The sequence below is a fragment of the Symphodus melops genome, assembly GCF_947650265.1.
Source record: "Symphodus melops genome assembly, chromosome: 22".
NCBI lineage: Eukaryota > Metazoa > Chordata > Actinopteri > Labriformes > Labridae > Symphodus > Symphodus melops.
In genome coordinates this window covers 6,811,214-6,838,331 of record NC_136712.1, presented here as the reverse complement: position 1 = coordinate 6,838,331, position 27,118 = coordinate 6,811,214, and the positions used below count along the sequence as shown (strand labels likewise).

The window sequence follows — 27,118 nt, the reverse complement described above, 5'->3', positions numbered from 1 at the left end:
GCCGATATGAGGGCTGGATGGAGGCCAAGTGAAAAGTTGCCCTTTCCCTCTATTGCTCCTCATCTTAGCCTCTTCTATACTTTGGCATCATTCTTTTCCCCATGTTTCCCTCCCTTTTTTGCTCTCTCAAACTCATAAAAATGGACAACAGCTTGCATCCAGGTACTGTACGAACACATGGCTTTTTAACAAAGGTTAAGTCTCTCATTTAGTCACCAATTAACAACAGTTGGATGGGAAAATGAGCAAAGCACCTTCTCCTGGCTGATGATATTTATCTACAAAATGAAAAAAACAAAAAAAACATGGGGATTCATTTCACAGGCCCAGCAGATGGTGAGGGCTATTTTTAGAGAAAAGATTGAATAATGCATAATTACCACTGTCTGCTCATCACTGCATTTGATCATGTAACTTACCATGATACCTATATTATTAACAGCTTTATTTACCTGTTGCTGCTGTTTATAACCAAATTAAGGCATCACAGCTCCAGATGTGGTGAGTGTGGCCAGTCATCAACCGCATAATAGTAAAAAAAAATATGGCCAGTTGAGTTTACATCCAGTGGCTTCTTACCTACTCAAGACTGCAAGACTGTGTCTGAAACCACCTACTGTTACACTCTTCATGACATTACAATGAGGTTGTAGTGCATTCCCAATTTGGAATACAATCGAACTTATTGTGACATCCTGAGTACATGAACAACACTGGTCTTCTGCTCATTCTTAAGGTTCAATCACATACAGTTATGAAACATCCAAAAGCTTAATCTAGTTTTTCCCTTTTCAACAGGCTTTAACACAACTTGCATTACAACGGTAAGAGCATTTTGGATGTTAAATTCTTTCCATAAACATTTGATCTTTTAAAGTGCAAATACTGTGTTCTTCAATGGAGGATTTCATCAGTCAAATTAAATTATCTGCAGAGCTTCAAAGGCCCAGCAACATGCTTTATGTAAACCAGTTAACTGCTCGACATTTGTGAGTTTGTGACCTTCTCTGATAAATCATTGAAATTGTGTCATTTGCCAACCAAGGAACTCTGCCAGCTCTATCAGGCCTGAATCACAGTATCTGCACATTCAAATCTGTTCACAGAATGTGGCCTCACCAGTTAGCAAATTATTGATTTTTCCGTGACGGTTTTAACATTTGAAGATTTAGTTGCCATGCAACCTCAGCTCTTTCCTACATCTGGAACATGCCTGTTGTCTTTTTACACAGCGATGTCATAATAATAAGCAATCAGATGGTATGTATTTTGTTCTCTGCTTTTCTGTTGTGTTTTAAAAACACTACTTAAATAATACTTCAATATGATTAACTAATACTTACTTCAATAAAGACCATTTTAACCATGGATGGATGGACGGACGTTTTTCTCAGTGGCGCTGTCCATGGTACCATGATAGTTCTTTGGCCTCAGTGGAAGCCCCTTAATCCCCCTCATGAAGGCTCTTGTCTTAAAAACTAAATCTGTTTCTATACAGCTTTTTCACTTTTTTACAAAAACATCTGATAAACAAACTGAGACAGAAACAATAAAGTTTAAAAGTGACACCAGATCTGTGATATGTCTGATAGTCATCTAATTTGTCACAGACACCTTTCTCTCAAATAAAAAAACACAAAAAGATGAAGACCTGTTAAAACACAACAAGATCAACATCATAACCAACTTCAAAACCAAAGTAGACTGTCGGGGGGGAAATAGGGGAGAAAATACTCAAAACGGATTGTTTTGTCTCTGTCTGGGTAAATGATGATGATGATAGTGATGATGATGAGTGTTGGAGGTTGTGAGCAGTTTATGAGCCACTTAAAGCAGTTTCTTAATGTGCTCCACTTCAATGCAGCTCCCCAGTAAAATTGCCTATTAAAGCTGATCATGAAGGCATGTCTGCCATCAAAATTGGCTCTTTTTTTGGTGTTTGCCTGAGGGGGATTTCCCCTTTTTAATAAAATGACAACAATGATTTCATTCTCTGCATATGCAAATAGGCAGAAATCTTGATAGAAATGCAGCTAACATCTCTGTACTTCTATCAGCACGAAGCCGTAACTGGGTTTACAAAAGGTAGGATTTAGGACAGCAGCCTTTGCTCTCTTTCCTTCAAAGAGTTCAGACGTACTGGCTCCACAGAGAAGAAAAGGAGAGGCTGACGGACTTTAATATTTGCTAAAGTGCACTTGGCACACAAGGCTGGGTTCATGACATGATAAGACATTTTCATTTAGATTTAGACATGTTGGCGTGTAGAGATTCCCCCTGTTGTTCCAAGTAGTAAGGCATAGTGAGAACATGAAAAGATGAGTGACAAGCTGTTTTCCAGGGGCGCTTTATAAGCCTAACAGCTGGGGACAACGCTCAGCGCTGGTGCAGCCCCCTCTGAGGAAGACAAATAGGAAAAGGTCACTTATTTGGCACATGATCACACATGCTTTAGGGAGACTACATGGAAGCAGACAACGCCAGTGTTCAAGTCAAAGCATTAGGAAACAAATCTCAGCTTTGGACATTAGTTATTATGGTTGTAGGTACACAACCTCCCGTGGTTGGTTAAGAGCCAAAAGAAGAAAGAGTGGTGGTCTCAGATCAAAATGTGTTTCTTAACCTCAAGCTAAATCAAAACTAAATTCCCCACTCTGCATAGTGACAGAATTTATTTAAAGGCCTTTTCCCTCTCAACGGAATACATAGGGACTAAAACATTCAGTGTGAAATAAGAAATTACTTTGGGGATGAGAATTTTGAGAGTCAAATCTCTCTTTACAAATCAGTGAACGAGAGATTCAAGTGTTGAAGTTATTTATACAGAACATATCATTATTAGATCCCAATAATGTGGGCCTAGACACAGTACATGTGTAGTGACCCAACTACAGATATTTATGACTTTTCTAAATGATCATCTCTCCTTCTCATAGCAGAATAGGGAAATCCTAGAGTGATGATCCATCTAGAATGACCTCAGGCCTTGTCATAACATTGTACCACTATCCAATCAACACAAGGGCCAGTGTCCATGAGAAATAAAAGCTGACACCATCTCAATTACCTCGATTACATACACAGACACGCAGCACCTCTGGCAGGGCAGGAGCAACATTAATACCACATTACGACTGCATTGTGCCGACATTATGAATAAGCAGTGATTCACAGCAGCTGCATTCATTACACAAACATGATTAAAGTGGTGGACCCCTTGGGCGTCCGGGGGCCTAATGATCCCACTCTTCCTTTTTGTTATTCACATCGGCTGAGGGCACGCTGCTAAGCAGTAGCCCTGTGTGTCTGCTTGCACCAAAAGAGCCCTCATTAATAACAGGACATTCACACAGAATGGGTTCATACTCAGCACCCGGTCATGGTAAATGAAAGAGACAACGCCCCCTGGATGCCTGGGTCCCCCCTTGCACAGATGGGTCTACTTGCTCTCCTGCATGATGATGTTGATGTCCACTTGTGTGTGTGTGTGCGTGTGTGTGTGTGTGTGACAACCTGACATATGTTACCGGGCATTCATGGCTGGCTGTTAAATTGCCCTCTTTGTATGCTCCAATCAGCCCCACGGGCTCACTCACCCTCCAGAGCCTGGCAATGTACATATTAACATAATGCTCCAACACAATAAAACAAATGAATACAGTCCCGTCTGTGTGCTTAGAGGAGGCGTGGCCAGAGAAAGTAAACCAGCCCATGATTTTTGTACATAGCAGCTGACTACTTAAAGTAGACTATAAAACTGGAATAAACAAGAAAGATCAGATTGTTACTCCTCACACATAGATTTACAGACAAACTGATTTATTTGAAGACAAAGAGGTACCTGTTAGGGTTGGGCGATGAATCAAGTTCAAATTTTAATTTTGGTTTCCCACAATCATGGAAGCAAGATAATGGAGATTAAACATTCACTGTCATCTTGATCATAGGTTTTGTCCACTTTTCAAAGTGCTCGGGGTCTTTAAGTTAACCGCTTGTGATGTGGATGTTGTTAAATCAATGAGCAATCATGTTTAATACCCAGGATCTCAAAATCAATCAAAATAATCCTGATTAGGATTTTGGCCATAAACTAGCAGCCTAGCTGTTTTTAATTACACTGGTGCAGCACTTCCACAGTGAGACTCTGTGTGGACTTGATCTCAGTGCTAACCTATGCATTTTCATGCCCATTCAAACTTCCTGAGCTGGATCTACCCACTGTGCTCTTTCTGCCCATCTGATAGATTCTGGATCACCCCTGCTGCTGACCATGCACTAAATTATTCAGTTGAAAATAAGTCCACATTAAAAATGCATTGACTCACAGGAGTAAGACACTGCAGAACAAACTCTTGTGCTAAATATGGAGGAAAGGAATCACGTATAAGAGGAGCTTTTTGTCATGTGCAATGCTAATTTTGATTTAGTGCTTTTAGAACAGATGTGACAGTATCATTTACTGTACAGTGGAGAATGAATTGTATTAATGCAAAGGCTAAATCTAAAGTAAAAGGATGATGAGTATGTTATTAAACCATACTATATGATGAAGTTAAGTTATTGGTTCATGTAAGTAGGCTGTAGTTAAAAAGGAAAACACACTTTCTACATATACATATAGGTATCCAAGAACGTCAGTCAATATGCAGAGGCTGAGAAATAAACACTGGCGTAGTTTTGCAACGTTGCAATTCATCTATTTCACAACAGAAACGTTAACATGTATGTTACACAAACTAATCAGACATAGTCTTATAAAAACAAGCACAGCACACATGTCCCTATACAACACCTCTGCACTTAAGCAAACTAATCCACCCATATGATAAAACTTCTGCATTTCACTCAGGTTCACAGGAAGACTGACCGATTAAACAATTTCCAAACAAAATCACAACAAAGAACTTCTGTAAATTATGATGAGCATTAGAAGGTTTTTATAAGCTCTTTAATCTGGTCGATGGTAAACCTGAAGCCAATTAGCCTGCAGAACTAAAGACAACACACCATCCATCCAAAACTCCAATCACATTTTCATCAGAGGTTGATGATAGCTTGCTGTAGCTTCCTGAAGATGCTTTGAAATAGTGAGACAGCATGGCCATTATCCTCATGCCTGCTTAGTACTGTTCAATGTCCAAATGCTGAGTGAAAAAGTGAAAAAGAATTGCCATATGAATTGCAATTATGACATAATTTCTTATTTTTTCTAATTATTTATTGTGTTAAATTCAGACTTTTGCAGAGTGTTTATTGTGAATGCTTATCCAATGATAACAATAACACATTGATTGTGCAGGCCAATATCAAACTTTTAATCTGGAGTACAGCTACTCAGTAAGGCTCAATATGTCGTTTATGATGAAGGGAGAGGTGCAGGACAAACTTTGGACGCTGCTGACAGGGCTAGACTCTGACTTTGCTGACACTTCAGACCTCCCATGGACCTGCAGAGGCAGGTGAGCAGAGGGGGCTCAGCAGCTTATTAAGTCATGTTTAATGGACTTGACCCCGGCCCACAACTCAGAGGGAGAGTCCTGGAGGAGGAAAGGTCAAAGTTTGTATAATATAAGAGAGCAAGAGAAACTCAGAGGTGTGGGATGTTTGGCATCATGCCATCTTTACATCGACTAAATAACGATGGGAATCTGTTAACCAATACTTTCACAAGTTTCTCTCCTTGAAAATGTGCTTAAGCATGCATTCAAAGCCAGCCAAGTTTGAGAGTACCTGACTCTGTGACCTTAGCCTGCAGCTATGGTAATTACAAATGTATTTGGTTTTCAGGTTTTTGCTTTTATATGGCACAAAGAAAAAGAAGCTGTCCAACAAAAAAATAGCCGAGGTGTTATTACGGTATGTACTCGGCTTGTCACTTAAGAAATGTAGGAACAGTCGTGGGATTTGTGGGACTCTTAAGCATTTTATTTGTGCTTGTATCAATGTACTGAATCAGCGCACATTAAACTCCTGAATATCAGTTTGAGATGATAGCCAATTTATCTTGTAAATTGTTTTCATGAAGACCTCGGATTCATTACGTGTCAAAACAAACCCATCTTGCCGTTTCTGATCATCTATTCCCTAGATGACTTTCTGCTTCCTTCAATATACCTCCCTCTTTCTTGTATTCATCATCAGACCACAATCACAGTCACCAACATTTCCTTATCCCTCTTTAGAGGTGCCATGAACAGTTGGAGCGAAGAGTACAAGCAAAGCAACGAGGCCCCGTTTTAAAACAGCTAGAGATCAATGCTGGTGTTAAAGAGTCAGAACACGTAGCCACAGCTGGTCAATTAGAGAAAGGACGGCACAAGCGTGCTCGCTCACACACACACACACACACACACACACACACACACACACACACACACACACACACACACACACACACACACACACACACACACACACACACACACACACACACACACACACACACACACACACACACACACACACACACACACACACACACACACACACACACACACACACACACACACACACACACACACACACACACACACACACACACACAGCAAAAGTGGATGGCCTTTAAAAACAGAGTTACTTTTCACCTCTCGTCAGCTCTTTTTCTCTAGCTTCAAATGGATCCACATCAGGGACTATTGGCTGAGATAATGCCATTGGATGTGGTTTGAAGCAGACTTTACTGTAAAGACAAATGGCATTGGAGACACAGTAAATATACTATTTAATGGGGAAATGGGTTCTGTGGTGAAACGCTGAATTGTAGTGTGGCACATCTACAGAAGGACATGATTACAATCTAACCTCAACACGACACACATCCATAGTGAAAACTGTCCCTGCTGCTGAATTGCAAAAGAAAATTGCACCAAAAACTCAAGAGTATTGAGGTAGAAGTCTTGAAGTGAAAGAAAATATTGTTTCATTCAGTATGATAGAGTGACTCACTGCATCAAAACACACCTCTTCCAACCACCGAACTATGGATTCTTTCATTTAAAGCAGATGCATCTTTTCCCATGTGTTAGATGCTACCGGCTTCATCAGAATAAAGGTCGTAGCGTTTCATGCTGAGTATTACTTATTAAATGAGAACTCAGCTAGGCTTAATAGAGGCTGCTGAAAGTAAAATACTGCAACTGGCTGGTTAGGTTGTGATAATGCAGACAATGCGACACATGTAGAGCAGAGATATCTACCCAGCACATGGATAAAGACCAAAAACAGCCTTGTTATAGAAGCAGATTGTCATGTGTCCCCTTCTTTTAGCTATTCATGTCCGATGTTTGGAATAGGGTTCAAACCCTACCATGCCGGAATAACAATGACTATGACAAAACATCATTTCCACCGTCAATATCTGACCATGTCACATTCTCCTCCTAGCACAGCAGGCGGTATGTTTCCTCTGTTGTTATCAGTTATTGCACCATTAACAGAGCATGCCCAGCACACTCTAGATGTTGAGCCTTGCAGTAAAAACCTGTAGCTCTCAACATACCGTATACGACGGATTATCTTGAAGCGGCTACTCCCTTATTCATCAAGCGTTACACCAAGCACTTGTGGAATAACACAAGGCGACAGGGGCCCACTTTTCTTGGTCACAATAATAGGCATGTGTGATGAGACATCAAAGACCACCTGAGATATATCTTTGTACATCAACATATGAACATTCATGGCAACGCAATTTTACCTTCAAAGAAACACTCTCCACAGCTCTTGTCATTGATGTCCACAATAACTTGCGCTCATACAGCATTTTGTAGTAATGAGACCATAAACAGGTTCATTACCTACAGCTCATTTCCAATTAAACAAGGGAACACATGGCGAAGGAGGAAAGAGAGAAACTTGCAGACACACTCAATGAAAGTGATTTCAGACCGTCTTTCCTTTACAATCTCTGCTTTTTTCCCCCCCTTCATCATCTGTTTCCTGCTTTATCATCATCATCTCTACCCTTTCTATGGACAACAGGCTGTAGTGAAGTGAGGTAATTAATGCAATGGCTTGACTTGATTATCTCATATAAAAAACCTGGCTCTGTTTCGCTCTGTTTTGAACCACTGTCTTCATCTTGCAATGACTAAATAACACTGACAAATAATGCATTACAAGAAAAGACAGAGGGAGAGTGGAGGAGAGTGGGAGAGCAGATGGTCGGACTGAAAAATGAACAAACATATCCTGCAGCAGGTAACACAGATAATAGAGCCAAAATGTGTGATCAATATTAAGAGCTGTACTGGTTCCCATGCACCTTAGATAATCTACATCTATTAATATTGACTCCAAGCCTCATTTTTAGTTACAGAGATATAGGAGGATTTCAATAAAAACACACAGATTGTGATTTAGGGTTGGCTATCAGTTGCTTTGGAAAATGAGCAAAGACCATTTTTAAAAGTCCCCGCTAAAAGAAAAAAAAGAAGAAAGAATTTTTAAAGAAGTTTCATCATAGCATAGTCTTTGCATTATACTTGTTTTGTGACTCTGCAGTAAGTTGGCAAAGTAACCTATCACAGGCAAGCAGATGGTGGTGCAGAGCCTCATATGCATATGAAATTAATTCACTTTTGAGCAAATCATTGAAGGGACAATGCTTCTTAAAGAGATAAGATACAAATATTGATCTGGGTCTAAAATTGTTGTGAGTGTAGAAAGTTCTGAGATCATCAATCAGCGATAGATCTGACTTTGTACATCCCAATTTTCAGTGAAGCAGTTCAAAATTATCTTCACAAAATTTTAAAATCCACACTGTCAAAGAAGCAGTTTGTGCAGTGGAGTTACTCTCACAAGGTTCACGGCTTCAATTTTACACGAGATAAGTCTCGTCATTTATTTAAAAGCAACACAAAATAAATTTGCTCTCTGCAACTTAAAATGACTCCAACTGCAAAAAAACGCTGCCCATGTTCGATAAAATCCACAGAAAGATAACATAGCACAGATATTGGATTAATTTTGCTCCGAGCTACTAGATGGAAGTAATCTTTGAATGTTCTCAGAGTAAAATATGAATGAATGTGTCATATCATTCAGCAGGCATGACTCTGCAGAGCAGCAGAAAAGTTTCTACAGCAGGTTAGTTTGGGCTAAATGCATGGAGCTGCAGTGCCCCCTGTTGACCATGTAGGATATTGATCCTGCTTTAATCAAGTGTATGGACTCCCGTAACTGTGGAAACTGGGAAAGGAATATCCTTGAATATCAAACAAATCGACTCAATCAGTATTCTTTGGAATACACACCCGTCATTGATCTGAGGCGGACAGATAATACCAAAGGAATGCCGGGTGTGCCAGTTACTGTTAACATCTAAGCTTGACTTTAAGCTGCACTTGCACCCTTGTGGCTGTGGAGTTTAACATTTGCCCACTTTGATTTCATCTGGCTAAAATAATTCAGACAAATAAGCTTATGCATTAAACCGCAAACATTCAAACATTTATGACGTGCCCTTAAGCAAGAAGTGGTTCCAGAAACACGATAACATGGCTGTACGAAGATACATTATGAGAACGAGAAAGTAAATGTATAAATTGGTCAGCCACATCATCCTCTAGCCAGCAAAACTACAAAAAAAGTGAATTCAGACTAATCAGACTGAATATTTACCTGACAACCAAGAAACTTTATACACAGATTTCCAAATTAAGAACATATTTCATGAATAATAAAACACCTGCAGTTCCAAATGGCAACAACTCTTGAACAAGTTTGAGCTCACGCATTCAGACATAATAAGACATCTGCAAACTGGATACAACATGCACACATCCCCAAACAGGGCTGATTCGTGCTGCTACACACATGGGAGACAGAAGGCAAAACATCTCACTTCATATTTTTCTACCAACACTGCAGGAATTGAATTCAACTTGTTGCTGTCAACAACATTAAAGCAGAATAAATCAAACCTTGCTATCGAGGTTAAGGATCATATAGTTTAACGTACAATATTTTTCAGATGAGGCTTTTGTGTCAACAAGGCTGAGGGGCCTCTAGCACAGTGATGTACTACTATGTGCAGTAGGTACAGGAAGACTTGAACATCCTTTTTGTCCCTATTCCTGCAAACTCCTCTTCCTTCCTTGTCTTGACCTCTCTTCCAGGCTTGTGATGGTCCACACAATTACCTTCAATTATCCTCACTTCCTCCTCACCAATTACATCCATTATTGATTCCAGAGCCCCAGGCTGTGAGCCTTATCTATACCCAACCATAGCACACGGAGGAGAACGCAGAACAGGAGCAAATAATAGGACTTGGTTCATTAACCTCTGCTTTTTTTTTTTTTTTTTTTTTACTTCATCTAAGTCACACCATCATGTTTCTACCAAGTGGAAACTGTTTTTCCCTGCAGTGCCCTTGAGAAATAAATTAAACAAAGGCAGAATAACTACTTTTTACAGTAGCTCCAACTACGTAAAGAGTCTCTATAGACAAGAATGCAAGTTACCAACTCATCTTATTAAATGGTCATGGGGCTGAAGTAAAGCTATTGAGGTAGGAGCAACACATGTATTTATTGATTCTGGAGTTTTCAAATGAAAACTCCCAAAAAAGTATATTTTGTCTTAGTTGGGTTTCATGTAAATAAGTGTAAAGTACAATAATCAATTTCAGAACCTGCTCACCATATAGCATTATGGGACATTGTATTGATGAGACAGTATCCTGAGACACGACAGTGAAACAGTCTATGGTAGTGTGAAGGTCAGTTACACAGTATGAAAGCTGTAAATTGTGAAGTCACACTCTGCAGCTCACTTGCCAGATTTTTGAATATGATACTTGCTGACATTTAGTGAGACACAAACATAAGCTGCTGTCAACACACACTAATGTAAAACATCCATCATCTTGAAAATATGCCAGGGCACCTGCAGAGGGGCACATCAATGATGCCTCACTGTCATCTCCTGTTACAGCTGTGTAAAGTGCCATTTTTAATGCAGCACTGCGCCCTAGTGGTGTGTTTGGAGTTTGGACTGCAGGGGCCAGTTTCAAAAGGAAAATTTAGACTAATTATGTAGTGTTAGTCATGTCTATATTGTGTGTTTGCATTAGTCTAAATAAAGTAGTCCAAGATTAAACATTCAGACACTCACTGTTCTTTCATCAGCTTTGCTGTGGAGCTTGCCATCTTCTAAAATCACCAAAAGTTGCCCATCACAGGCGTTCCATACACCTGTTTGGAGTACAGCAATTAGGGACATTTACATCATCAGAGCAACCCAGCAAACTGTAAACTGCAAGATTACGACTGTAAACACATTTCTATACCTCGTAAGGCCCTCCTACCTACAAGTACTCTAAACTTCCTATACAAGTCGTAGGCCTATGGCTACTTGTATAATAGAAGCCTTTAAATGTTTAGTTTTAAAAGTGTTGTTTTGAAAGGGTAGGCTACTATTGTTGTGAGATCCATTACAGTTAATGTGGGATTTTCTCCACCCTATTCTGTCTATTAGAGGATGATTTAAAAAATCCTTCTATTTAAAGCAAAACAAAATCTCTGCATAGGTGAAATTTGAAATCATGGAATAAGGGTTTTCTTAAAGCTGGGCAGTTTCATGTTATACCTGAATTCGTTGAGCAAGAGGTAACAAATACACATAAGAAATTACTTTATTTTATTTACATTTTTAGGCCTAAATCACAAAACCTTGGGCTATTTCCCAGTCCAAGTTCATGTTTTTTTGTTTTGTTTTTTGTTATATAGAAGTATATAGAAGTGTAAACAAGTCATCTCTAACCTCATGGGGAAACCAACAGTTTCATGCTGAGGCGCATGACGTCACAGGGGTATCGCTGATTGCAGCCAGGTGCTCATGAGACATTACACGTCAAGTTTGTTTTGGTCGAAATTTGGCAGCAGTGACACTAAAATTAAGTAAACACATTTTTAAACTCTGGAAATATAATGTTAAGCGTCATGTTTGTTTTATATTTATTTTTCAAGCCAAGCATCAATTAACTTTACCTTAGTGAAGCGGGCCGTCTGAAGCAGCTGCCTGTAGTGCGATAGTTTGTTCTAATGGGCGTGGTTTGCTGGGTATTGTGTGACATTCAAGAAAAATCGGAACAATCGGAAATTTATTTACAGTACAAATATGACCGATTTGGGAACATTAGAAAAACATTTCTTCTGAACTGTAATACAATAATATATAACATCTTAGTTTATTATTAGAATTGAAGACAGTTGCAAATATTTAAACATAAGGTTATTTCACCTTTATTTGCAGCATTTTTTTTCTTCTGATAATTTGATTGATTGTTGACAACTCTAATTACAGTTTTTAGAATTTTTTTGTGTAAGAAATATGATGACAACTTAATTTGTTTAATATTGTTTTTGTTCCTTTCAATGTTGAATTTGAACATTGAAACGTTTTTTTTAAATCTACAAATAACTTTAAGAAGATAACGTGCAATTGAATGGATGAAAACCTTTTATCGCCCCTGGAATTTGTCTTGCACATGAGAGCATAAAAACACTACAAACAAAACATTTACAAGACACAAGAATCACTTGACTAAAAGAGGGATTTCAGTGCCAAGTTAAATAAAGAGTACATTCTGTATAATCAGAGCTTGTTAAACAGCTGAATTAAAAACGTTTTGTAGCCATATGGGCAAGTTTTCACTTAAAGTGTATTTTTCAACACAATGTGCGTCTTTGATAGCAGGACAGAAACAAAACACATCAAGAGGTGCTTTTACGTTTTTTTATTTTTTTTTACCCAAATACTTAAAAACGCGCTCCAAAGTCTTCATCTGAATTGGCTCGAGCAACAAAAGAGGTGTACCTGAAGGCACCACTAGTGCAGCTCAGTATTGTGAGCGGTCTGTTCGCTGTGTGCGTGTATGTATGTATATGTGTGTGTGTGTGTGTGTGTGTGTGTGTGTGCTGGCTCCCCTCTCTTGTCCTCCATTCAAGCTCGGTCCCATTCTCGCTGTACGGCGCAGGCCCGAAGTAGCGCAGCCGCTCTGAGGTTAGTGCCCTACCGCGCAATCTCCAGTTATTTCAGCCCCGGCGCAGCCGCATCATCCAACCCGGCAGCGCTGGGGCTGAACATGCAGATTGTTTAGATGTTGACTGCTGCAAGATTTTATACATTTACGGCTTCTTTTTTTGTGGCGAATCGTGTCGTAGGCGCGCATCGACTGAGTAGAATAGCATTGAATGAGTCGCAGGCCGCTGGGCCTGGTGTCTGTTTTGTTTGGTATTGCGCGGGTTTCATGTGAGCAGATGTGTAACCGATGTTTACCACCCAATGCACACTGAATTTATTTATGTATATTGATGTTTGGATCTCATGCAAACCGCTGCTGTTTACGATCATAGTCGATATTCATTCAGATTACCGAGGCTACAGTCAAATAGTTAGCCAGCTAGCTTATTAGCCAAATGTAGGACATGGCTAGCAGTCGTTGTTGTCAACCTACCCGGCAGGTTTACAAATATTACAGCACTCAATGTTTGGGCCATAATGTTAGCCATTTAAAACTGCAAGTTGTATATGAACAGCTTTTAATCAGCTTTTAACACGACATGGCTTTGATCAAACATCAGTGTTATTGTTGTTTCGTCTATCATTCCATTGATCCTCCTGTCTGCAGCTCGTTACAGTCCACAGAGGGTAAAGGTGGTGCTGAATTCAAATAAACCTCAAGTCATAAAGTCATTCTAACACTGCGTGTTTTTAGTTTTGTACCAGAATTGGCAACTATCTTCTTGTCCCAGGTCTCTTAAATGTGGGACAATGGACGTCAGACCTGTCCAAGTAAATATATCAACTGCACACATCATAAATAAAGAGAGCAGGTTTACTCTTATTCAACTGCCTCAGTGATTCATTTTACTTGTTTATTGCATTGACCATAGAAGGATTGGTTCATGCATATCCAAATTAGAAAAAAAAAATGCTTATTGTATGGGCAATTTTAAGCCAAATGATTTAAGGGATGTTCAGCTCTCTCACATCTCTAACCTCTTCACTTACAATAACTGACATTACTGATTCCTCGAACCAACTAGACTCAGACTTTAAGCAACCTTGTTTATCATGTATTGAATTAATGATTTGCAACCCATTTCATAAGGCCTAACATGTAAGACATTAAAACTGTATAATAAAACGATTATTAATTCTGTCTTTAGTTAAATAAAGTATGGTACAGTTTGAAGGCCTCTAGAAGCAGAACAGCAGCAGTCTGGATAAATACCAGCAGTTTACAGGCTTAATAAGAATCTGAAACAAGAATAATAACTACTGTGCATTAGTGTAACATGTACATAGATGTATGGCGCACTAAGAATAGAGAATGAATACACACATTGTGTGTACCATAAACACAGCAGGCATTTTTCCCCCTTATAAATACATTTGTGTTGCTTGATCCTGTAATGATGAATGAGGTTTCTTTTTTTCTTTTTTTTACACATCTAGCCTTTATTAGTGATCAGCATGATGAAGTTGTGCTGGCATATAATTCCGAGCAAATCTTGGTTTAGGACTAATAAAATTATATTATATTATATATATTTAGAACAGCTGGTAGTACACACTGCGTCATTCTTTAATGCAATACGATGCTACTAAGCAAAGCTACATATCAATAGTTAATATAGCAGGAATTTCTCAAAATCAGTTTTGTGCTCTTTCAGAGTAAAACACGTTTTCCTTTCCCTCTTTCTCCTCAGTTATCTCCTCAGTGGATACCGAAGATCCAGCTGTGCGGACCAGGCGGGCGAATCATGGACGAACACGTCGTTCACCAGACGGAACACATGACAACGATCGAGGCCAGCGCTGTCAGTCAACAGGTCCCATTGGTGCACTAACAAACATGAACATCAAACAGTGGAAATTAAGAATGATAAGCTTGTCTTGCTTCTTAGCAAAACATGTTATTTAGCTAGTTGCACTTTACCAGCTAGTTAGATCAGTAAACCAGAATAGATGCAGTAACACAATTCTAAGATACCCATCAGTTACAAGGGTGCTGCTTCAAAAATGTAACCTGATTTTTTGTACTTCCTTCCTGTGTATAGGTACATGTCACTACCTTTACTGAAGCATCCATGATGAGCGCTGAGGAAGATTCGACGTCCTCACCAGACGATGATCCCTATGATGACACCGATATCCTCAACTCGGCCGGCACTGATGAGATCACAGCACACTTGGCGGCTGCAGGTACCTCAACACTCTGCCCTAGGAAACATCTGTGTTAAGCTTTTGAAAACAGTCAGCACCTTCTGAAGGTGTTTCTAAGCAGTTAAACATGAGCCTCCAAAATTCTACATCAGATACAAATCAGCATCTTCGTGGTCAATGGTGTGTTTTCAAATGGACAGCAGGTGGTGCTAGTGGATATTTAATGGAGGAATAATAATCTGCCTCCTGTCAGATACTTCCTTCTAGCCTACTCCTGTTTTATTTAAAAAACAAAAAAAAACATGTAATACTTTTCTAAAACACTCAAAGATACTTTACAGAATTTCTTATTAACTTAGAAACCAAATGTTGCCAGTGATTTAACTTCACCTGTATCCTTTCATGAACTGGGTTAAGAATGAAAGATTTTACAATACCAACAATTAAGACTCTACATTGATGATAATCCCAGACTTGAAAGAAAAGAACGTGTCATGAGAGTTTTAGATATGTTGCACAGTTTAATTATTAACATGTTCTTTTTACTTACCGTCCTCCTCTTCGTCTCTCAGGGCCTGTAGGCATGGCAGCTGCTGCTGCTGTGGCAACCGGTAAGAAAAGAAAGAGACCTCATATCTTTGAATCCAACCCTTCAATCCGCAAGAGGCAGCAGACTCGTCTGCTCAGGTGAGCTGAAAAAAACCCAATTGGTAGTATTTTACTTTTTTTACTCAACAGTAACGATGACTAAAAAAATCAGATTCTTGCGTAATCTCAAATGAGCAGATTTCTTTTCCCTACATTAAGGAAAATAATTTTGTGTTAACAGGAAACTACGGGCAACCCTGGATGAGTACACTACCAGAGTGGGCCAACAGGCCATCGTGCTGTGTATTTCCCCCTGCAAACCCAACCCTGTATTCAAGGTGTTTGGTGCTGCTCCCCTGGAGAACGTGGTGAGTGTTACAGGCAGGACACATTCTCTGCTGCACAATGAAACCTCCCTGAGGTCCCTTAGTTACTGCAAAATTCCATTATGATCAGGCTAAGCTGTCAGACCTTCATGCACATATCTGGAATTGTACACTGCAGGTGAGAAAGTATAAGGGCATGATGCTGGAGGACCTGGAGAACGCTCTTGCTGAACACGCCCCTGCAGGTGGAGAGCTGGCCTCTGAGCTGCCCCCTCTCACCATTGATGGCATCCCTGTGTCTGTGGACAAAATGACCCAGGTCAGGCTCACTTCTCTTTCTGCTTATCAATTACTGTCCATCGCCTATGTATTTATAGCAACCAAGACTTCCAGCAGAGGGCGCCAGCTGGCAATTTTTACCTAATGTGTTTTATGTTGTAAGCAGGAGCTTAGCTAGCTTTATCAAGGTCAAACACACAATTTCATTTTGACATCAGTCAATAAGCCAGAGTTCCGTCAATTTAACCAGAATTATTTCAAAAATACATGCACACATTGTCATGGAAAAGAGTGTGTTCAGCATGTATACGTAGTGTCTTCATCTGAAGTCAGGCTAACAGTGAACAGAGAGAGGATATTACTGCACTCAGAAGGTCTTTCACTGCAACCTTAGCACCGCTGCCAACCTCTCTCTCTTCACCCCAGGGAGCCCGGCTTGTTTACTCTGCCCTCCCAGTGCTGCTGACGCATTCTCTGGATCATCATCAGACTAGCCAGCATGTTAGCGGCCCTCAGAGACAGCCCTAAAACCCTTGGAGTACCGTAGCCAATCCCAGTGCCAGATGTGTCCTCGTAGGTTCGGTGTTAGTCTGTGCTTGTTTTTCTGGAAGTTGTAGGACGAGATGATTAAGAGAAACCTGTTGCCTCACTTAGCTTGGCCAAGCCAGGTGGGGGGTTGGAGTTTTTTTCTTTTTTTTTTCTAAGGTCAATTAGTGACATCATAATGCCCTGTCCTGCTTAGAAATGTTGATCATCCTCGGAAATCACAAGTACATACAACTGTGATGAAAGTGAGCTAATTCTACCTTTGTGTGTCTGATCCGTACCAGGAAGGCCTTAGGTCTCCTACGCAGACATCTGCAGTGGGGTATGGCGCAGGTACAGAGAAATCCCAAGTGAGTTTTAGTGACGCAGGTAAAGGATTGGCCAATCAGATTTATGGAGCACCTGCAGCAGGTGATCCCGGGTCTAGCCTGAGCCCATAATTACCCCCCAGCTTTGTAAAGGCTAGGGACCCGGCAACATAGCCTCCTTCCTAAATACTGATTGGACCATTGCTTGGAGGATTAGGTTTGGGGGGCTGGGTGGTGGGTTCGAGGACAACATGCCACTTAAATCAGTAGCCACTGTAATTAGGCCATCTGGCCAAGCAAACATGCATCCACATACACCCACGCATGGACCAGCCACAGGTGGAAATGCTAGCATCTTTTTTTTTTTTTGCTGCTGCTGCTGCTACGTCCTTTTTCTGGGGCTAATCCAGATTGTTCTGTCAAAGTGCCAAATGTTGGCTGAGGTGAAGCCCCTTTACTGGATCCACCAGATGCATTCACTGTTCCCCAAAGCTGTGCGATGAAGAACTGTTTTCCTATCTGGAATCCATTAGGTCATATCTCTTGGCACTAAAGAACTCAGCGTAGAGGTGATGTGTGATTGTGAGTCCGAAACAGGGGTCTAAAAGGGGAGGAGGAAGGGATTTATTTCTCCCAGAACCAAATTTAGACCGTGATGTCAAGGCAGGCAGACGCTGCAGTGCCTCACTGTGCAATATAATCCCTCGGATGCTTTCATATTACCAGGACACTAAGGACATGGGCGCTAAACCCCACCCCGGCCTGTTAGTGAGTGTGTGTGCAGGTTCTGGGAGTGTTGATGTAACGGTCAGGGGGATATGTGTGTGCAGCTCAATGGCACACATGAAGAACGTACGCTTTTGCAGCATCAACAGCCGACAAGTTTCCCTTTAGAATACGTATTGATGGAATCAAAATCGCCGTGTGCATGGAAGAAAAGAAAATTTAGCTTTAAAAAAAAAAAAAGGATGAGTAGCTCTGTACGTATTGATTGATTTTTGAAAATAAGAAGCCTCACATTTGCATTATTAAGAACATGTTATTCCTGTGATGGACTCTTGACATTAAGACAAAGAAGCTCCTTGTTTGTTAATGCGACACTCAAAGGGTAAACGCACTTCATGATCTGATCTTCCCAAAATCATTGAATAATAATAACTTGTGTTGGCAAAGTGGCACACATCATGAGGTTTGTTTTTGGCCATTGATTTTCCTTTTAATATTGACAATGCTGAGTGTGCAGGAGCCTCAGAGAGGAGAGCTGAAACGATTTAAGATCACCTCAGATGTTCCCAATTTTAGATTGGTCTGTTAATAAACATGATAATATTGTTCCCCTTTTAGAAAGACTATTTCTATTCGCAGGTATATGACCCCCCCCCCCCCCCCCCCCCCCCCCCAAGCGCTTGTTCAAGGACGATGTGTTACTGTGTTGGACAATTCAGCCTTTCCCCTTCAAAGTTGTGTTGAATAAATGTGTGTCTCTCCTCCGTCTACTTTTGCTCCAGGCCCAGCTGAGAGCGTTCATCCCGGAGATGTTGAAGTACTCCACGGGCCGAGGGAAACCTGGCTGGGGTAAAGAGAGCTGCAAGCCGGTGTGGTGGCCTGAAGACATCCCGTGGGCCAACGTGCGCAGTGACGTCCGCACAGAGGAGCAGAAACAGAGGGTGAGAAAAATACTGCTGGATCGATGTCGCGTCCAAAAACACCTACAGTAAACTTTGAAACATTGTTCTCCTTTTAATCAGCATGCAAGCGAGGCAATGCAGTTTAATCCTTTCCTGTTAGAGCCATAAATTGTCTCTGAATAAACAATCCTCCTCAGTCTTTGCTGACGCTGAGCTGTTATCTTTTCTATCAGTAATCCTGAAATCTATTTTTAGGATTATTCTCCATGTAAACTTGTATTTCGTTCCCCTTAGGTGTCTTGGACGCAGGCGTTGCGCACCATTGTTAAGAACTGCTACAAGCAGCACGGCCGGGAGGATTTGTTGTACGCTTTTGAAGACCAACAGATAACCACTGTAACGGCCACCCATCACCACCTGACCACTGCGCAGAGCATCGCCCACCTCGTGCCCTCACAGACCGTTGTACAGACAGTCAACAACCCTGACGGCACCGTCTCGCTCATCCAGGTAAGTTGTGGAAGCTGTACTGACCTTCTCAGTCTTTGTGCTTCACCATTCATTCTGCGGTTCAATGCTCTTTCTTTCAGGTTGGTACAGGACACACGGTCGCCACCTTGGCTGATGCGTCCGAGCTGCCTGGTGTTACGGTTGCACAGGTCAACTACTCGACTGTGACTGATGGAGAGGTAACACACTTACACACCTCAAATCCCTTTTTATACAATAAAATATGAAGAAAAAAAAAAATCACAGTTTAAGAGGTCAACCAGCTCTGCAACTGTTTTTAAAAGTGAAATTAAAAAATGCAATTTCCCAGTTTTAATCCCGCATTCCTGTGTAAAATCTAAATTATTTTGTAATTATCTGTCAATAAATATTTCAATAAAGCCCTATCTGGGTATTAATCAGTTTAATTTTTTTATCATTCCTAAACTAGAAAAAAGAAAAAAAAGAAAAAGATTTTCATCCCTACATTATCACCTGCCTTCCACCTTGTGAATGATTCTATCATGTTTCTATCCTGGCACAACAGTGAGATACTCTGGAAATTCCGTTTCACTTGAATTGCTTCAGAAAACCTTGTTAGGATCCCTCAAACTGAAAAACAACAAGCTACTTACTTTGTTACACCACTGCTGATCTTCATCCGATTCATGGAATTGTGTCGTTTCTGCGTAAGGTGGAGCAGAACTGGGCCACCCTCCAAGGAGGCGAGATGACAATCCAAACCACTCAGGCCTCCGAGGCCACGCAGGCTGTCGCTTCTCTGGCCGAAGCCGCCGTCGCTGCCAGTCAGGAGATGCAGCAGGGAGCCACCGTCACAATGGCTCTGAACGGGTGAGAGCGACAGAAGTAGACACATAATGTTTTAAAGTCTTTGGAGATCACGGCTTCAAAGTAAAAAGTAAATCTCATTTTAATAATAATATCATAATAATGACAACATTATGGTGTACTGTAAGACCGCAGAATTCCACTTACTGTTTTGTCAATAGGGATTTTAATATTTATTTAGATTTTGGTTTAGGGCTTTAACTAGAACAGTCCATAATTACTCAGCAGCTCCGGCTGAGAGAGGGGCAACTGTCAGAGCAGGTGATCAGTGTCCCCTTGAAATGAGTAAAGCTCCAATCATCCGCCTTGTTCAGCATGAAAATAATTAGCCTGTATTCAAGGGGCATCACTATGAAATTGGTTGTTTTGCCATGTGTTGAGTAAAGAAGATGGGCCCGCTCAAATGCTGCTGCAAAAAAGGCAATATAATATTAAATAGCTGAGGAAACAATTGAACGTCTGCACATTCTGTGACTATTGCTTTCGACTTTCATATTCCTTTCAGTGAACTCAGTGAATTTTTCTCTTATTATTCTGTAACTGTTATTCCATTTGAATCGACAACTGCGCCCCATTAAAGAACAAGTGTCTGGTAAAGCGTTCACGTTCATGATCGACACAAAGAGGACGAACAGGTTCTGAAATCTTCCTGCAGTTATTGCTGAGTTACTGACATGTCGGTTGTTTTGTCACTGCAGTGGTGTCAAGGTAATCATTTCAGAAGTGTATGGGTATGTCCCACAGGGCCTTGTTACCTGCACCCACCTGAGTCCTCCTTCCTCTCCCCTCCTCCTCCTCCTCCTGTTTACCTGGGCTCTCAGCTCCACAGGCTGTGGAACATTTTGTCTCCACTTACTACCTCAGGAGCCTCTTTCTCTCCCTGTCGTCACTACCGTTTTTACATTTTTACCAAAATATTATAATGTTTTTGTTTTTTTAAATCAGCCCTTATCAACAAATAATCACTTTATATTGATGTTCCTGGACTTTAACTCCATAATTTAACTATTTAACATAGGGTGTCATACAGGGACATTACTCATGCAGTCTAACTCTGTACATTGTCAGCCCCCTCTTGTCCTCCTCTTCTTCCTTATGTGTCCTCCGGGGCGTGGCAATGTTTTGTCTTGTTAAGATGCAAAGTAAATAATCAAGATGAATATAGTTTATCAACGTTTAGCTGACAAATATCAAGATAGATTTTTGTTTTGTCCATATGGCCCAGCCCTCCTGTCCTCCATAATTCAGTCTCACATGAGATTATCAAGCAAGCTGTGAACACTTCCATTTGTTCGTAACGAAGCTGGTGTGGTAATAGGCTCGTAGTAATTCCACTGGATGGATCTAGTTAATAAAACTGCTTTGTTAGACCCGCAGCACCTGGCCTTTAGGGAGATGTGACAGATTCTCCATAAGTCCAGACAAGAAAAGCCTCTTAGGGCTCATACACTCCTACATCTTCACCCGCATCTCGCTAATAAGCCTGTCCTTTGTGGGAAGACCATGTTTGTGTGTGTGTGTGTGTGTGTGTGTTTCTGCACTTTCTGCATTGTGCCAGTGATTCTGTCGGGAAGTTATACCTCATATGCTTGTAGACATCTTTCTTAAAATTTGCATTCTAATGATTTTCACTCTCCGTCTTCCGTGTGTGTTCGTTTATGTTGCAGCGAGGCAGCTGCCCATGCCGTGGCAACGTTGGCGGAGGCCACTCTACAAGGTGGGGGGCAGATTGTGCTGGCTGACGCTGCAGCTGCTGTCGGGGCACTTGCAGGGGTTCAAGATGCCACAGGTACATACACAGGTGCTTATAGTTTTCAATACTCAAAAAAATACAAAAATACAAATAATTCTGCAGTAATATGTTGTAACTTACATTTCTTCCGAGCAGCGCACTTCTAGGGTTCCTCATTCTGTTGGGTCAAGTTTCTGTGTCCTTCGATGCCCACAATGCATCTGCCAACTAGAACTCAATCTAGGTAGTGGGAGATCCTGGGTGATTTGGTCATCATCTAAACGGAAATACAAGAATGGAAAACTTGATGCGTTTTGTAAAGAAACTTTGGCCTCACATCTTGACTAATTGCCACTTGTGTGTGTTCCCCAGCCAGTGGCATTTCTAATTAGTCTTACTAAGCATGAGCTTCCTTGCAGTAGCACTGCGGTGAGACCTCTGAGCTCCTACACTCTAATCTACTCCGTGCTGATGTGACAGATGGCGTGTGCGTGTGTGTGTGTGTGTATCTTCTCGCACACTCCCTGCTTTTAATGATACGTTGGCTGCAGCGTCGACCTCCCTACATGCATACTGCATGCACTGCTGTGGCAGTGTGTGTCTGCTGGGATTGTAATCACATCCTTGCATCCTCGTTGCTTAGCGTTAACAACCATTTTTGGCATCAACTCAGTCAATATCCTGTTGCTGTAAACGTAAGGCTGCCACTTGTCAAAGATGTACACATTCATTATCTGATGTGGATTTCTAAATATGGCCTATTACATATAGATAAAGTGCTATTAAATATGAGTCTTGGCATTGTCTATGACAGAATGCATGTGATAACACATTGGTCAAAAAGGCAAAAAACTGCTCAGTATGCTTGTGCATATTTGTCCTTTCAATCTTACATCTGCAGTCAGATTGTTGTTTGGCAATTTGCTTTCTAAACCATGAGGACTCGTTTGGCTGCAGCCGCTCACTTCAACAACTAATGCTGCCAAAGCCAGTCCTTCTCCCGACTATTGACCTTAGCTAATCAGTGTAGTGCTACACCCGAGTGGAGAGCAGCGTTTGAAGTGCACTGGTCCAGACGCCGCTGATTGGCTTGTGTAGTGACCCTTCATGGACAAAGGCACACAGAAACACACACACACACACACACACGTGAAAACCCTACTACACACACACACCAAATACAGCCACGCCAGACACGGTCCTTATGATTTAAGTAAGAAACGAGGGAGGCACTTCACTCGGTGACTGTGCCGTGTCTGGAAGTCACCATGCCAGTCCAGTGCCCTGCTCCCTGAGCCCTCCAACATAATCACTAACAGCACAATTACCTGCATCGGCGAAACTTAACCCTGTCACAAATCACTGGCGAGTGGGCTTAAAAAGGGCCACATTATAGGACCTACAATTACAGGCTAACCTCGTAAAAAGGGGCTGTTCTTATTTTCAGGAGCCTCTTAGGAGTTTCTGTAGTTTTCCTTTTTTTTAATCTAAGATATAATAAGTTCTACCCCAGATTGTATTTTAGCCATTTCACCTCTTTTATTATTTCAAAGGATTCATGGGTAGTGTGTATCCTGTGCATTTCATGTTTAGTGTCTCAGCTCCCAGTAATGGCAGCAGGTATGAGTATGAGCCTCTGCTGTCCCCTATGCTGACCTTCTTGCCTGCCTGTGACACTGTGACAGCTTGTAGGGTGGGGCAGAGGCCCACGTGACTGCAGCGATAATCCCTACAGGCAGAAACACACGCACACAGCTGGGCAAGGGGGGAAGCGGGCTGGGAAAGTTCAATCGAAGCATTGTTTGGAAATGCCATCTCTGTAACATGGCCGCCTCCTGTCACAGACAACTACACTTGACTTGAATCCGGCCCATGGCATGAAATCTAATGGCGAGATTCCCTCTTTAGATAAAACGTACGATCGTGGATTAAGAAAAAAAGATTGCATATAATAACGGCTTGTGTAGTGTGTCTAAATCCAAACAATCTCTGCGTCCTCTCCTCAGGTCTCGTCCAGATTCCAGTAAGCATGTACCAGACAGTCGTTACCAGCCTCGCCCAGGGTAACAGGCCTGTCCAGGTTGCCATGGCACCTGTTGCCACACGCATAGATAACACTGTCACACTGGATGGCCAGGCGGTAGAGGTTGTTACCCTGGAGCAATGACATTAGTGACCCTGGAAGAAGTAGGAGGCACTGAGAGGCCACCGTGGAAATTATGTTTATCCTACTGTTTTCCAAGAAACCATGCTGTGTACAATGTCAGATATATTTTTAAATGTACATCTGCAGGGGAAGTAAAGTGAGGCATCGTTGCGTTGTGTTTACTATGTAAAAAAGTGTGTTGTGTTTTTTTTTTTGTGTAATTTTTCTCCCAATTAGCGCCATATTTTTGTTGGTTTTTTTTAGCTCTGTACTGTGATGTTGAGAATTAAGTATTTATTTCTTTTCAATTAAACTTCAAACAAAGATGAACCAAAAAGCCCAGGAGGAAAGCCACCGCTGATTCACCCACAGTGTGTTACTGTCACTATTGTCCGTTTCCATGACCGTCTCTGTGCTTGACTCTTTTGTTTTTAGGACGTATTTACAATTCAGTGCCACAGTCAGAAATCTCTCCTCTCGGTTGTCTTCATTATTGCTCTTAATGGACTCACCTTTAACTCTTGTTGGTATTTGGAAATAAGACGTTGAAATCCCTCATGATGTGTGCTTTTCCCTGTGCTGTTTTTCTGTAGTCCACGCTCATGCCAAGACTCAGGATATACATTTAGGTGTTTTTTACTGCTGGACTGCTACACTGTCTTCCTGAAGCAGCCATTTTGTCTAACAAAACAAATGATTTACAGTGCACGGTAAGGAGCACCCCTTACTGCGTTATTTTTCGACATTTAAACTCCTTCGACATCACCCAGGACCTCTTGGTGGTCAACTTCACTTTGTATATCGCAGGAAGTCATACTTGGACACGAGCGCAGTTTTTGTGATGCGAACATCAGAAAAGCATTTCTTTGAATATTGCAACGAAACACCGCTTGTATAGAATCGATGATGTTTCATGCAGCTGTAACATTTTGGTTCAACTCACCAGTATTTAAAGGTCCAATAAAACGGCTGCTCTTGATCTTTCATTCTGTGTCTGTTTTGAGTCTCAGAGTAATGCACCAAAAGTGCAACTGTTCATATTTGACATTTTGAAACATATATTATTAAATATGTAATGTTTTTAAAATGTGATTACTTATCAAATAAGGGCTGTAAAATAAAGCCTATTACCTCAGGAAGATAAGGTAGCGCCTGAGCTGGTTAAAAGACAAAAACCTTTGCTTACATGGACATTAAGAAACCACCTTTTAAATGGATCTCTTTTTAAATTTATTTTTGTTCAATTGTTTAAGTCAAGGGTCTCCAACCATTTTTAGGTTGAGAGCTACTTTCAAAAAATAAGACAGGTCGTGAGCTACTTCTACTCCCCTTGTGTATTTCATTTTAATTTTTTTTACAGTGTATATTCGCACATTTTAATATTACTATATGCTTACCTTAATGACATTTCTGACACTGCACGCTGTCGACCAGGGCATTGAAATCTGGTTAGAAAGATCTAGAGTTGCTGATATAAAATATTTTTTTTTTTTTTTTTTTTTTAATATACATTGGATTTGCTTGGCGAGCTACTTATTGAGGGCCTTGTTGGAGACCCCTGGTTTAGGTCCTACAGAATGAGGGACTTTTAGTTTGTTGAATTTGGCGCCCCCTGTGGACAGAGTGGCACCTCTTCTCTTTGCTGTTCTCTAAATGTCAGTGGGATTTTATAACAACACAAAATACATTCCGCTTTTCTTTTCTTTTTCTTTTTAAAAAAAAAACAAAACACTAATTCATCAAGAATCATTAAGTGTTTCCGCAGTGGGCCTTAAGTGTTGCTCAAAGATTAATTACATTTGTAAAGTACACATCTTCATTTGGGACAGGCCCAGCATGGTTTAGGATTTGACCTGGAATTGTCTGTGTGGACACTGTAGCTCCCACAGATAACAACACGAGTCACGAGCTCTATATTAAGAGACGAGGTTTATTTAGTCCTGTATACATAGTCACGTGGCTAATTAGAATACGTCATAAACACAAGCAATAACATTCACGTACATACCTCGTCGGCTGCTTGTTATTTAGTCGGGGCTAATCGGAAATCGTTCTTCCTTATTCTCTTTAAATTTCTTCTCATTGTGTGTTATCCTTGCTTAACTTTTTCCGCTTTTCGTCTTCTGTTTTGGCACTTTTTGGCAAGGTGCGTCAGTTAAACAGGTAGGTATGGAACAATCAAGGAGATAATTAGTTCCGCCTCAGTGACGGCAGAAGCAAACTAAATAAGACAAACTTGGAAAAACAAAACTAGCCAGGAAAGGCAGTTACAGACATGTTTTCAATTTAATTACCCTTTCTCACCCTTATCATGGAGGGGGGGAAAAAACACATTTTACATTGTATGATTTCAACACTGACAACGCAACTGCATCATTACCCTTTTCTCTTGATTATATTCTATAGTCATCACAAAACGAATAACCACACAAATCAAAAGCACCCCCCACCTTCCCTGCCGTGACAGACAGGGCCATGATTACATCATAAGCTGCCTGAACCTCCTCTGCTTTAAAGCCTGGGATTTGCTATCTGGTCCCTTCTGTTGCAGAGTAGAACAGAGAGAGAAGCGGTCATGCCTTAATCTAGCAGGCGTCAGTGAATATCCTGCTCTCCCTCCAGATTAAAGCTGAACCACGTTGCATTCAGATGATGAAGATATATTGTTTTCCTTCTTGCTTTGGTCTTCTTCATGTATGCTTATAAAAAGGGACAACAACTGTTAGAGGCATGTCATATGTTTTGTAGGAAAGAAACAAGGTTTTTTTTGTATGTTGCATGGATGTGCACCAAGATGTCATTGGAGATTAAAAAGTCCATTATTAGCATGTTTTCTTGGAAAAGGTCTGCACCTTACGCTGCCTAAATCTCAGCTTCCACCATCTCTATCATTAACCCCTCATCCATTCAGCTACACTTAAACAACTGCATAATTTACAAGTGAAGCAAGCAGAGTAATTAAAAGGCACAGGTTTAACAAGGATAGTCATGCTGTCATCTCCACCCAGCTACCTCCAGCTTCATTTGATGCGTTTTTTTCTGATATA

At 40.9% G+C, this 27,118-nt stretch overlaps 1 protein-coding gene and 3 long non-coding RNA genes across 6 annotated transcripts; 1 reads left to right on the top strand and 3 right to left on the bottom strand.

Annotated features, from left to right (window-relative positions):
• Positions 1-1,521: 1,521 nt before the first annotated feature.
• On the bottom strand, positions 1,522-12,056 carry LOC306818170. The gene is made up of 4 exons (XR_013778141.1): positions 11,997-12,056; positions 11,770-11,896; positions 11,122-11,201; positions 1,522-2,397 (listed from the first exon to the last, which is right to left on the bottom strand). It is a non-coding gene; the product is annotated as an uncharacterized lncRNA (long non-coding RNA).
• A 2,666-nt stretch (positions 12,057-14,722) lies between these two features.
• Positions 14,723-20,054, bottom strand: LOC306818173. The gene is made up of 4 exons (XR_013778143.1): positions 19,980-20,054; positions 15,731-15,872; positions 15,089-15,237; positions 14,723-14,860 (listed from the first exon to the last, which is right to left on the bottom strand). It is a non-coding gene; the product is annotated as an uncharacterized lncRNA (long non-coding RNA).
• Positions 14,734-25,057, top strand: nrf1 (nuclear respiratory factor 1). 3 transcript variants are annotated; one of them, XM_079335549.1, is made up of 11 exons: positions 14,734-14,846; positions 15,075-15,219; positions 15,753-15,867; positions 16,010-16,136; positions 16,273-16,413; positions 18,736-18,894; positions 19,150-19,365; positions 19,446-19,544; positions 20,039-20,196; positions 21,861-21,982; positions 23,932-25,057. In XM_079335549.1, the coding sequence occupies exons 1-11, from the start codon at positions 14,778-14,780 to the stop codon at positions 24,090-24,092; spliced, it is 1,512 nt and encodes a 503-aa protein (XP_079191675.1). In that variant the 5' UTR covers positions 14,734-14,777; the 3' UTR covers positions 24,093-25,057. The 3 variants fall into 3 exon arrangements, with proteins under 3 accessions (XP_079191675.1, XP_079191674.1, XP_079191676.1); XM_079335548.1 differs by having other exon boundaries at positions 21,861-21,994; XM_079335550.1 differs by having other exon boundaries at positions 14,749-14,834; positions 21,861-21,994.
• Positions 20,050-26,266, bottom strand: LOC306818174. Its single transcript, XR_013778144.1, has 3 exons — positions 26,080-26,266; positions 22,067-22,202; positions 20,050-20,188 (listed from the first exon to the last, which is right to left on the bottom strand). It is a non-coding gene; the product is annotated as an uncharacterized lncRNA (long non-coding RNA).
• Between the last annotated feature and the right edge of the window lie 852 nt (positions 26,267-27,118).

What these genes read in the sequence shown, in the direction of transcription:
- nrf1 (XM_079335548.1), top strand. Translation starts at nt 14,778, where the DNA reads ATGGACGAACACGTCGTTCACCAGACGGAACACATGACAACGATCGAG. An exon ending in CGACTGTGACTGATGGAGAG is followed by an intron (nt 19,545 to 20,038) that starts GTAACACACTTA and finishes TTTCTGCGTAAG; the next exon opens with GTGGAGCAGAACTGGGCCAC. An exon ending in GTCACAATGGCTCTGAACGG is followed by an intron (nt 20,197 to 21,860) that starts GTGAGAGCGACA and finishes TTTATGTTGCAG; the next exon opens with CGAGGCAGCTGCCCATGCCG.